The sequence below is a fragment of the Camponotus vicinus genome, unplaced genomic scaffold (genome assembly GCF_025532165.1).
Source record: "Camponotus vicinus isolate PSW18456_S1 unplaced genomic scaffold, iyCamVici1.0 SCAF_6, whole genome shotgun sequence".
NCBI classification, from domain to species: Eukaryota; Metazoa; Arthropoda; class Insecta; order Hymenoptera; family Formicidae; genus Camponotus; species Camponotus vicinus.
Genome location: NW_028141978.1, coordinates 14,052,977 through 14,065,595, shown reverse-complemented (window position 1 = coordinate 14,065,595; position 12,619 = coordinate 14,052,977). Strand labels below are relative to the sequence as shown.

Sequence of the window (12,619 nt, the reverse complement as noted above, 5' to 3'; positions counted from 1 at the left end):
AAGAAGAGTACATGTATGTTCGACATATTAAAAGCCACTGAAGTACTACATTTGCTCATGCATTGGCTAAAGCAGAAAATCATTAATGTAGTGATCTTTAATATCATGATTTTTTGTACAAAGTTTTTTATATAATAATAATATAATCTTTTTAAAAAAAGATAAAAAAAAGGAGTCAAGTACATGCACCAGTTGAAAAACTGCGTATTAATGATGAATTTGCATTATCCGCACTACATTACACTAGTGTATATTAAAGGCTGTTGCAATGAAGTATCTAAATTTAATGACATAATATATAAATACTTTGATAATGAAATAATAATGTATATTCTGCTAAACAAAAATGAAAAATATATCATGCAAATTTTAATCATTTAAAATGTTCATATTATTCGACTCATACATAAATACATAAAGCGTCTTATTGTTGTTGCTCATGAACGAAATACTAACACTTTCTTAATTTGATAATATCCCATACAGCAGTGCAGCAATATTACCTTAATGTTGCTGCAATGTTGCTGCAATTTCTGTGTTGTGTGGCATATTATAATCATGGAAGTATACCTTAAACGGACAACTCAACCGAACGAATTGCTTTTCTTTTATCATTAAGCGCAAAAAAAAATTTTTATATTTATTCCAATTACAAATAATAAGTGATTCAAAATATGATATTCAAAATAAGATTTTCAAAATTTTGTCTTACTTGCAGAATCTTGCGGTCTTTCATTTTAAGATCGCGAGGAAATTCCTGACTACAAATGTATTGATTGATAACGAATAAAAAAGAAGAATTGATCGATCAATTATTGTTGGATCATCGAGATTGTCGTTCGTACCTTGATGTAAAAATAGAGAATAAAACAGGAAGGTATATTGCACTGCACGGTGAATTCAACATTGACGAACGAGATTCTTTGACAAAAGCACAGTTTTTGTTTGTTGATTTCAATAGTGTTGATTTCACAACTTTTGTATAGTAGGGGAGACCGGGGACAAAAATAACATTTTTTGTATTATAGGTTTACTAATTAATTGTATTATAGGTTTACTAATTAATTATCGTTAGAGATATAAAAAAAAAGATTATATGTTAAAATACTCCATTTATTGCTCTATTATTATACCTATGTTTCAATCTCAAATGATAGATATTTAAAGAGCTATTATAGTTTTTCGCAAGTACGTTGATTGTTACTTTTATTTTGGGGGCCGGGGACGAAAGTAACATAGTCTGGGGATAAAAGTACCAGTTCTTATTTTCGGAAAAATAAAATAAATATGACTTTTTTCAATTTAAGGCAACTTTTATTATAATCTTTTATTAAGCAAGATAACTTTTTTTATAAATTTGTATTATATTATATTAAAATAAAAAATAAAATAAATATTTATTTTTATCATCTTTGAAAAACTTAAAAGAAATAATCTTCGTTAAGCAAAATAATTATAAGTAATATCATAAAATAATTATACTTAATATCACACCAGTCTTGTACTTTTTTAAGTCTAAATAATAGTTCTAAATAATAGTGTAAAAATTGCATGATAACTACTTATACAAAAGAGATTAGGATCTATTCCGAATCACAATTATGGCATACGTAATAAGAATCGCCTTTGGTACAGTTATTATGGGACCAGCCGCGCGTTACTTTAAGCATTGAAACATGTTACTTTCGTCCACAAAGTTACTTTTGTCCTCAAACACATTTTTTAGAATAAAAGCATTATAACCTAAATATGATGCAAGACTTAGCCAAATCAACTATAAAAACTTATGAATACATTTTAGAAGAATACACCGGCAAATAATTACGTCAATATATACACTTTAATTAGGCATAGATATAAAAAAACTAACACAAGAAATACGTAGGTGAATAATGCAGATACACTAATTTCACTCCTGCATGTGCAACCGGCACGATCGTTCTACAACAATTAGCTGAAAAGGAAGAGAATCGGGGCGTACGCGTTTGACTACATAGTACAAATTATTCAACATATTGTGTAGTTTATTACGAGGCTTGTTACTTTCCTGACGTTGTTACGTTTGTCCCCGGTCTTCCCTAATAATGCGTCACTATCCACGGCAGTCCCATATATACATTGTTAGCCTCGCAACGACATTGACCGAGTGATTTCTTTGATGTCACAATGATTGATAAGTATCATATCGATCGCTATCTTTCGTCCCTTTTCTCCAGCTATCAACATATAATAGAAGAGCATCAAGGTCGAAGTGATAGAGAATTGATACCAATTGCCACCCCACAGAAACGTATCATTATAGTTATTTTTAAGAAAAAATATGTAATTGTTAATTGCAAATTACATATTTTTTCTTCAAAACAATTATGTGTTTTCTTTACACCAATTGATTCCTCTCATTATTTTGTACATAAAAGTATTAAGGTAAGATAATCGAAAAATGAATATTTTACAAGATATTTTACGGTTTATGTAAAATTAAGAAATAATTTCAAGCCTTATAACCCAAAAAGTACTTGAGGGAAAAACATTTTACTATAGTGTTTTGGAAAGCCCTCGAGATAAGCTACAAGAATATGCAATAAAAAATAGAGTTCCATTTAAGAAATTGACGGTGACCTTCACGTGACCTTCAAATGACTCTCCAAGGTCAAATCGTTGCCACCATCTGATGGCCCTCTTCAAGCCATATAACTTTCGTCTGAAACATTTTTTTCTACAATCAAAATTAAAAAAGTTATTCGGGGTGATCGATTAAAATGGGACACCCCGTATACAGGGTAGACCATTTTAATCAATACACGCGAATATCTCAGAAACACTGCATTAAATCGAAAAATGTTTCAGATATAAGTTGTATGGCTTGAAGGGGGACAAAAGAAGGTACCATTGGTTTGACCTTGAGTGGCGTTGACAAGGTCAGGGCAAGGTCACTTTGGATTTTTTAAATGGAACTCCCTATTTTTTATTACATATTCTTGTAGCTTATCTTGAGAGCTTTCCAAAACACTATAATTAAGTTAGTTTTCATTAAGTACTTTCCGAATTATGAGGCTTGAAATCATTTCTTAATTTTACATAAACCGTAAAATATCTTGTAAAATATTCTTTTTTCGATTATCTTACCCTAATACTTTTATGTACAAAATAATGAAAGGAATCAATTGGTGTAAAGAAAACACATAGTTATTTTTAAGAAAAAAAATGTAATTGTTAATTGCAAATTACATTTCTTTTTCGAAACAATTATGTGTTTTCTTTACACCAATTGATTCCTCTATGTATATATATATATATATGTCATTAATCAAAGTGGAATTATTTTCAACCGTCTGTATCTCAAGACACAAAATTCTGATTATTAGTACGCTCTTGAGCTGCTGAACGGCTATATGTATAGGTCCCAGATTTACATTATCAGTTCGTGAAGATTTGTTTTACTGACATGTGTATCTGCTTGGAGAGATTTACAATTGCATTGTAAACATTCGTGTTTCAGTTGATCGTTGTATTAGAAAAGCTCTATCAGGTAATATATAAAATAAAATTTTATAATATTATTGCAAAATCCCAACAATGATTAATAATACTATAATTATTTTAAGGGCATTATTTTAACATAAATTTCTTCAAATATCACAAGCTGGTAGTTTTATATGATTTTATATGATTTTTTAAATTATAATTTTATTAAATTTATATTATAACAGAAGTATTGTTATAGAAATATTAACAATTAGATACACAACAAAACAAAAGAACAAACACTTATAAGAAATCACGATAATTATACAATTTGTATATTATATGAAAATACAATATAATAGAATAATAATTTTGATAAAAATCAAATAAAAATTAATAAAATAATTCTTTGTTTATGATACAATTTGCGAATGCTTAATTAAATAGTTTTGGTTTATAACAAAAAACTCTGTTTATAAAACAATAAAAGTGTATTTATAGATCTTAGATACTTTCGAACAAAAATTTGCATACAAGTGAATTTTAAGTGGATGTTGTGATGTAATCGCTCAAGATTTTTATACATTATACAGCTATAGATTAAATAAAATTATAATTAATACTAATGTTAGAAACAATTTATATGTTAAATGTTTGCGACAAGAATTAATATAAGAATTGATGTAAGGAATAATACTCGCCCTAATTAATGACTTTGCAATAAGTTCTCGAAATTTTATCTTTTACAATAAAAAGCAATTGCAAGTAATGGTCGAAAAATTAAGAACATTTTTATTGGAGATTCATATATTTTTTTTTATTACATAAATAATATTTTTTTCCTTTAAAATAAACAAATTTATCATATTTTTCCATGAATTTTTAAAGTTAATCATAAATAAAAGTTAACTATAAAAAAATATATGATTGACGCATTTCAGTGATCTTTCTATTATTCTCTCTCATTATGTCTCTTTCTATTTAGGATAACATTTAAAATTAGACAAGATAATTATCAATTTTGTCGGAGAATTAATACTATTTATCTTGTGACACGTGTGATTCAGGAATCAAAGAAATAGAAGAAGATCAATAAATAGAAGAAGTTTAATTTGACAGTTAAGAATATCAACGTTAGATTCGTTAGAAAGGAACGATGTTTATAAATATATTGTTATTATTCATGTTTATTTTATTGATATATTATTATTACGTACATTATGGAAGAAAAGGACGACTTCTTCATCTTTTACCGGGACCCCCGAGCGTTCCGATTTTTGGTCATATATTCCTAGTCCAAGTTTCAGCAGGCAAGTACAAAAGTTTCTACTAAAATTATAAAAATATCTGTCTTTGACGCGTAAATTAGTAGAACGCACAGACATTAGATTGTATCTCGCAGATATCTGGCAAGCACACTGTTTCAAATAATTTTTCAAATTATTGTATTGTAATGTGCCAATGTGTTGAATCCCAATAAATATAACCAGTCAAATAAAAATATGAATACAAAGAAATATTAAACGTACATTAATTTTTTATGTTTCAATTACTAGTCAGAAACATGACTCACCAGATTCTGCGCTTTTTGCAAATTAATAACGGTATGCCGTTATGTATATCTCATGTTGGTTTGAAATTCAAATGTATAAATATGTCTTCGGTTGTCAGGACATAAACATAGACTCCGTCAATCGAGAACAAACTCGGTTCACTTGATAATAACAAATATAAATATGTGAACAAACATCTCATCTATTTTCGATAAATTATCGATTATTGTCACAAATGCAAGTCCTCCGTATCACTATATTTATAATATATTTTTTAGTGGAACAATGGAAATTATTGTGTACACTATGTGATAAATATTATCCTATTTTAAAAGTATGGGGATTATTCGAATTTACTGTGTCTATCCGTCATCCAGATGATCTGGAGGTAATAAAGAAATTTCTTTTAAAAGATTTAATTCTCTATAGACTCCATAGACATTACTTTAGCTAGAGATTTAAGAATCTTGTATTTCACAAGAAGATTTTTGATGAAAATATTTCTTAAAAAAATAAAAAGAATCGATGCAAAATTCTATATAGATTAGATTGAGAAAATATGAGATACAATTAGTAAATTATTTGTGCATTTGAGATTGAATGCTATAATAACTAGATGTTTCCGGTGATTTTAGAAAATACTAAGCAGCACTAAACACATCGAGAAAAGTCGTACATATAATATATTACATCCCTGGCTCGGCACAGGTCTCCTCACCAGTGCAGGTAACATAATAATGTTAGCATATGAAAACATACAAACTTTTTTATTACAGTTTGTTATCGTGTATTAAGGGAGTATTCTAGTCTAGCGGAAAAATTGACTTTTTTTTTTGCATATTTTGCAAATATTTAGTATGGAAAATATGCCTGCAAGAAAATTTAGCCCGATTCATAAAATTGACAATGTTATAGTACCTGGGAACGATCTCTGGCATGCGCTCGGCACTCAGGCCGCGCAGTATTCAATAGAGCATTGTATCGGCATTTATATTTCGATTAGGTTTGGCTAGTGAATTGCTGGAACATTGTTTAGGAGCAGAAACACAAGATAACAATGAAAATTCGTTTAATGCATTGATTTGGACTTTGCTCCACAACACCTTCATTCTGGTAAAGATTGTTGAAATGGCAACTTTTCTGGTAGTTAAGCAAAATAGCCGGAGTCATGAAAGTGATGGACTAACTTTTCTTCATAACCTTATTAAATTTTGTATACCGCGCTTATTTATAATTATTTTTTAGTAAAAAAATTTTGAAACATACTTGAAGTATGTACATATAAATATGTGAGAGAAAACTATATCCCAATAAAACTTATTCTTTTCTTTAAACAAATTCGCAAAAATAGCATACAAATTCGACTTTTAGACTAGATTACTCCCTTAAATTTTTAATTTTAAATCAAACATCATTACGTAACTTTCTAATAAATTTTAGTATGTTTTTTATTTACCAATCTAAGATTTAAGTACAAAATAATAATTAAATTCAAGTTAATACTTTCAACATTTACCTTAGAAATTTCACGAGAAGATATATTTAAACGATTATAAAAGAATTTTACGATATATCAAGCGACGCGGTAGCGTCGTGACGCCAAGTACATAAAAAACAGGATCCGAACATTGAGAGTCACTGCTCTCGACGCGGCGCTACCAAGTAGCTTATCCGGAATTTCACATCATATAAACTTTCGATTAAGATATTTCAGAAACTAAGACCTTAAGAAAAAATCTAACGGCACTTTTATTACATAATGTGAATATAAGCTTTCGATTGCGACCAGTTTGAATAAAATCGGTGCAGTCAATCCCGAGAAATGATGATCGTATATCAAAATTGTTACATTATCCCGGATTTTCTTCAGTCTCACGTACGTATGCTCGCACGCACACAAGCAAAGCGAGTTTGTCCCTCAAGCGGCGTTCACATCGTGCGTATACGGTTATACGGTATGTAAAAGGCTTTAACAAGTTATATGTTGTGTGAAATTATTAATGTATAGTGCGGAATAGTGTATAACAAGGAAGAGAAGTGACAAGTTAAGCAGTCAGGTTATTAAACACAGATTAATAATAAATAAATAAAAATGATAAAAATAAAAATAATAATAATAAATAAATAAGTAAATAAATAAAACTATAGTGCGGAACAAGGAAGAGAAGTGACATATTAAAGGTTATTATCAAGCGACGCGGTAGTGTCGCGACGCCAAGTACATTTATTATATAATAAAAACACAGACTTGTGTGTGTGACACGTAACAACAATCAAGTGGATTGTAAAAAATTCATCAAAAAGTAAAAATATTGTAAAATTTTTTTCATTATCTGTTTAGACATAATATATTTTGACATATTATATATTAATCTTAATAAAGAGAATAGACAGTTATCATTTTGTGGAATATAATTATGTAATTTATAATTATATATATGTGTGTGTGTGTGTGTGTGTGTGTGTGTCTGTATGTGTGTGTGCGTACACATTCTCTACTGTATAAAATTGATATTTCACGGCAAATATTATATCAAATTTACAAAGTAAAGTACTCTTAAGTACTTGGCTAATAGTAATTATTGATTTCATATTTAGTTTTGATATTTTATTTTTTAATATCTTTTCATGAAAATTATTTGTTGAGATTTCGTTTTTTAGGAAAATGATTTTTTCAGGGAAAATTACTATAAAAAATTATTTTTAAGGAATTTTTTTATTAAAGATGCATACAAGGTAGAATATTTTTTATGTACTTGGCGTATTTTTTTTACCTTTCTAAGATTTTTTTTAGAGGGATATTGTTATTTAAGATTGGGCAGTAAACATTAAATTAAAGAGGCACTATAATATTTATAAATCTTATATTCTATTATTTGTATTTTATCGCATAATTTTATCTTGTTTTTGTTTCAGGCGTTAAATGGCAAACACGGCGAAAGATACTAACTCCTGCGTTCCATTTTAATATATTAAATCAGTTCATTGATATCTTGATCAAGGAAAGTGATTGCATGACAAAATCTTTGAAGGATGTCGGAGGGACAGTTGTAAAGGATTTATTACCATTTATTAGTGAATATACGCTAAACGCGATATGCGGTAATATTCTAAATGACTATGACTTAAGAAAAGAATTTGTTTCTACACGAAGTATCACACACTCACACACACACACACACACACACTTCACGTAGTCACACGCACGCACATAATAGTACAGTGAAAATAAATAATATTCGATTTTTTATACTCAAAGCTATCAATGAAATATTCACCCATAATAATCTTGGATTGTTCGATCTCGACAGAGTGTCCCAGAATTAGCGGACACGAAATGCACAGCTTGAATCCGTGCCAGAAGAAACAACTTTTTCCTTGAGCAAAAATTTGTCTAAACACTACTTTTTAAATAAAAACAACTTTAAGCTAACCAATCAGTGCTCTAAGCTTGAATCAGATACGACGGATGCGTGTACATGAGTGTTAGCAGAGTCGGATTTTTCGCGCGTAGTAATGACGATTAACCAGTGATGTATCAGTTTATAGGCGAAGTTAATTTGGTAGGCTTAAGCAAACTCATCTGACTGCTTCAATTGAGTGATTAATAGTGATTATTATTTTGAATTTGTGATTTTAAGTTCAGTAAAATTGAGAAGTTAAAAGTATATATCTTCTCATATTTTCTATAAGAAATATTTTTTATTTATTTATATTTTCAAGAAATGTGTTTTGTTTAACGAATCTTTTTCTGTTCCAGTTTAATTAAATTTCTTATAATTATATATATATAAATATATATTTACATAAGCAAAAAGGTGTATCGCTACCGTTCGTAAAAAATTTACATGGCTAAGCGGTACATCTTTTTATCTACATTAGATACTTTATTGAGACCGTGCGTCCGCATGAAAAACCTGACCTATTTGCCAACATTGTACGGCGTACATGGCACTTGAGGTTGTACGTTATTTTATGTATATCTTTTAATATTTAAAAACGTTGGAATCGAAATTATTCACATGTTATCTAATCTATTTATTTTATTTTCAATCGTTGTTTCAGTGATATCAATTAGAAAATGTTCTCTTATTAAATAAGTTGTATTCAAAATAGCGATATTGAATAATATCATGAGTAGTTCTTATAAAATCTTTAATAATGTAGTGACACGCGCGCTGTGCGCGTACTACTCCTGGTTCAAGCATAATTTAATTAATTGTTCTCGTTTAAATAGTAGTATTTAAACGCACTTTTACCACAGGCAAAAGTTATTTCTTCTGGCACAGACAATCATGTTGTGCATTTTATGTCCACGAATTCTGGAACACTCTGTATAATAAATACATTTTAGAAACTGCCATGGGTGTCTCTTTGCAAAAACTCGGCGAGTTCCAACAACAGTATCGAAATGCAATTCACGAAATAATCGAACTGATAATTTATAGGTAATTTAATATATGAGAGTATAACAAATAATTGTATGTGTGACATATCTATGATCTTTAAAATTATTATAATAATATAACTATACATTTTGAAAAATAGATTGATTATTAAAGTCATGCGAAGGTGAACAACTATTTATATCAATGTTAATATAAATATCGATTTGTTTAAGCCCGTAATTAGCAATTAAAATGTATTGTGCGTGCTCCATTAAATGTTTTATTTAAAATTGCTTTCAATCTCGAAACTATTGAAAAATTAAGAAAAATGAATTATGTGGGCAATAAAAAAACATATTTAGCTTTGATAAAATAATGTTTAGCTAAAACGAAAATACAATGTTTTTAGAAGGATCTACATAACTTTTTCGTCACATATATGTAGTTTTAAATTTTTCATATATTGTCTATAATCTATGATTATTTAGAGTTAAGATTACTCTATTACTTCATGATAGTTTTAAATAAGGCTTTACAAAATAAAATTATTATTGAAATTATATAACTTAATGAATTGCGATTTAGAGCAATAAGGCCTTGGTTGCTTAATGATTTATTATTCTCACTATCGTCACAAGGAAGTAGACAAAAAGAGGTCTTGAAGATATTGCACGGATTTACAGAAAAAGTACGTTATAAGTCATGTTATCTCAAGTCCTTCAAACGCTTTTAAATATTACAATAAATCTTGTAATATTAATAGCATATTACATTATTAATATTTATAATGTAATACAATATGCTAATACTTTGCTATTTAATACAAAAATTAAATAAATCGTACTCGTGTATAGGTTATCGCGGAAAGGAAACTTTATCATGAACACACAGGTAATCGATACTTAAAGAATCTTGAAGACGATAAAGAGACGGAGGCAGAAGATGTCGAAGTATTTGGAAGTATGTAAGAAATCAGATCTTCTAACTTAAATTCGACTTCGCAATCTAAAATTATAAATATTATACTTGCACTATTTACACTAAATATCTGTATAATTACACGAAATGATGCACTATACGTCCGCTATCAAAATAAATTATTACTATTTGTAAGAATGTTTAAATTTTAACGAGACCAATGTTATATAATTAAAGCGCGAAATGCAAAAATGAGATAATCGTTAATATGCCTTGCTTATTTCTAGTTAAAAACAAACGGCTAGCCATGTTTGACCTTTTAATAGCGGCATCGCGAGAAAATTCTTTAACTGATTTGAATATAAGAGAGGAAGTCGATACTTTCATGTTCGAAGTACGTATATGTAATATTTCTTTAATTTTTTTGTACATATTATCTAAGCACATATAACAATATGATCTGATACAATCTGATTACAGGGTCATGATACTACAGCAATAGGTATAATGTTTGCTTTATTATTATTAGCTGAACACAAAGATGTTCAGGTATAACTCAATATCTTGCGATATATTATTTAAATTGCGATTTTTATTCAAAATAGTACAAATATCAAATTTTTGTTTACAGTGTATTTTTCTATATATATATATCAAAATATAAATTGCAAAAAAATTAAAACATCTCAAAACAAATATGTACAATATGTTTTGATTTATTATAAATTTATTTTTATTTATGCGTATAAAATCCTGAATTGAAAAATATATTTTGATTATTACCGATGACATAGGAACGTGTGAGGGCTGAAATTAATACCGTGATGCAAGAGAACGGAGGGAAATTTACCATGAAATCATTGCAAAATTTATCATATTTAGACAGATGTTTAAAAGAAGCGTTACGTTTGTATCCCAGCGTGTTTTTAATATTACGAAATACTGCAGAAGATGTAAAACTACGTAATTAATCACTTTATTTGACATGTTTTTGAATATGTCACATAACACGAAGCATAAATTATAGAACGTAAAATTTAATATACATATTATATTACATTTTAAAAATACAATATTATGTACATATTATTTTTCTCAAAAAAAATCTTATTTTTATAAATTTTGAAATTTTATAATACTTTTCAGGTTCATATGTCGTACCTGCTGGAACGAACTTACATCTTAATATTTACGGAGTTCACAGAGATCCTAATTTTTGGCCAAATCCAGAAGTATTTGATCCAGATAGATTCTTGCCCGAAAAGATACGAAATCGTCATCCTTATTCCTATTTACCATTCAGCGCAGGACCAAGAAATTGCATAGGTGAATTGGTTGTGATTTTCGTTTCTCTTCATGCTGATAGTTTTTGACAGACTTTGAATTTTGTATTATTAGGTCAACGATTCGGCATGTTGGAATTGAAGGCTATGATAGCTCCTTTGGTGCACAATTTTTATTTGGAGCCCGTTGAATATTTGAAGAATATTCAGTTGAGGACCGATATAATACTTCGTCCTTCTCATCCGGTTCATGTGAGATTTATCCCCATCAAATGCAAATAGCCGTTTAAAACTAACTCAAATATACATGAATGAAAGATGTGCAAATTGCGAGAAAATCTTTATATATATTATATATGCAATTATAAACAAAATACACACTGTATATGAACATAATATTTAATTATAAAAATATGGAGATAGATACTGTTTGCTAACAAAAATATAGAAAATTTTTAACATCTTTAAAATTTAAAAATCAATATGGTTCTTATTTAAAAAATAATTATTTCACTAGAAAGTGATCTCTGCAGGAAGTAGGAGTTACATACGTCGATTTAACTTCGTTTGCCTTGATGCGCCACATCTTTGTTCAGGATTAAAATAGTCAAAGCCTTTTTGTAGGATCTTTGAAGCTACAGTTGAATTTTTGTGGACTGTCAATAGGGCTGTCTCATCTGCGTATGTTGCGGTCATTACACGGACGTTTATAATTACTAAGTCCGCAGTATATAGTAAGTACAGCACTGGGCCAAGCACGCTGCTCTGAGGAATTACACCGTAAAGTTGAGAAACCGCGTCTTGTTTCATAAAATATCGAGCTTAAAGGTAAGATTGTAGAATATTAAAATAATGGATTGTCAGATTTTGTTTTATCTTGTAGGATAGTAGGATAATATGATAGTAAAATAACAGATTGATAGATTTTGTTTTATCTTATATTGCAATTCGCCAGACTCTATCAAACGTCTGAGAAATATCAAGAAAGACTTCAGAGCATTAACTTTTTGCG

At 28.7% G+C, this 12,619-nt stretch overlaps 1 protein-coding gene across 9 annotated transcripts; it reads left to right on the top strand.

Moving 5' to 3' along the window:
* Nucleotides 1-3,426: 3,426 nt before the first annotated feature.
* Nucleotides 3,427-11,712, top strand: LOC145973653 (cytochrome P450 4C1-like). 9 transcript variants are annotated; one of them, XM_083103173.1, is made up of 12 exons: nucleotides 3,427-3,529; nucleotides 4,451-4,775; nucleotides 5,297-5,406; nucleotides 5,654-5,744; nucleotides 7,935-8,120; nucleotides 9,373-9,466; nucleotides 9,992-10,094; nucleotides 10,261-10,366; nucleotides 10,612-10,718; nucleotides 10,805-10,873; nucleotides 11,119-11,287; nucleotides 11,471-11,712. In XM_083103173.1, exons 2-12 carry the CDS (start codon nucleotides 4,622-4,624, stop codon nucleotides 11,695-11,697), a joined length of 1,416 nt encoding a protein of 471 aa, XP_082959299.1. In that variant the 5' UTR covers nucleotides 3,427-3,529; nucleotides 4,451-4,621; the 3' UTR covers nucleotides 11,698-11,712. The 9 variants fall into 9 exon arrangements, with proteins under 9 accessions (XP_082959299.1, XP_082959305.1, XP_082959302.1 ...); XM_083103179.1 differs by lacking the exons at nucleotides 3,427-3,529; nucleotides 5,297-5,406 and adding exons at nucleotides 5,934-6,131; nucleotides 6,808-6,973 and having other exon boundaries at nucleotides 4,692-4,775; XM_083103176.1 differs by lacking the exons at nucleotides 3,427-3,529; nucleotides 5,297-5,406 and adding exons at nucleotides 5,934-6,131; nucleotides 6,724-6,973 and having other exon boundaries at nucleotides 4,692-4,775.
* The last annotated feature ends 907 nt before the right edge of the window (nucleotides 11,713-12,619 follow it).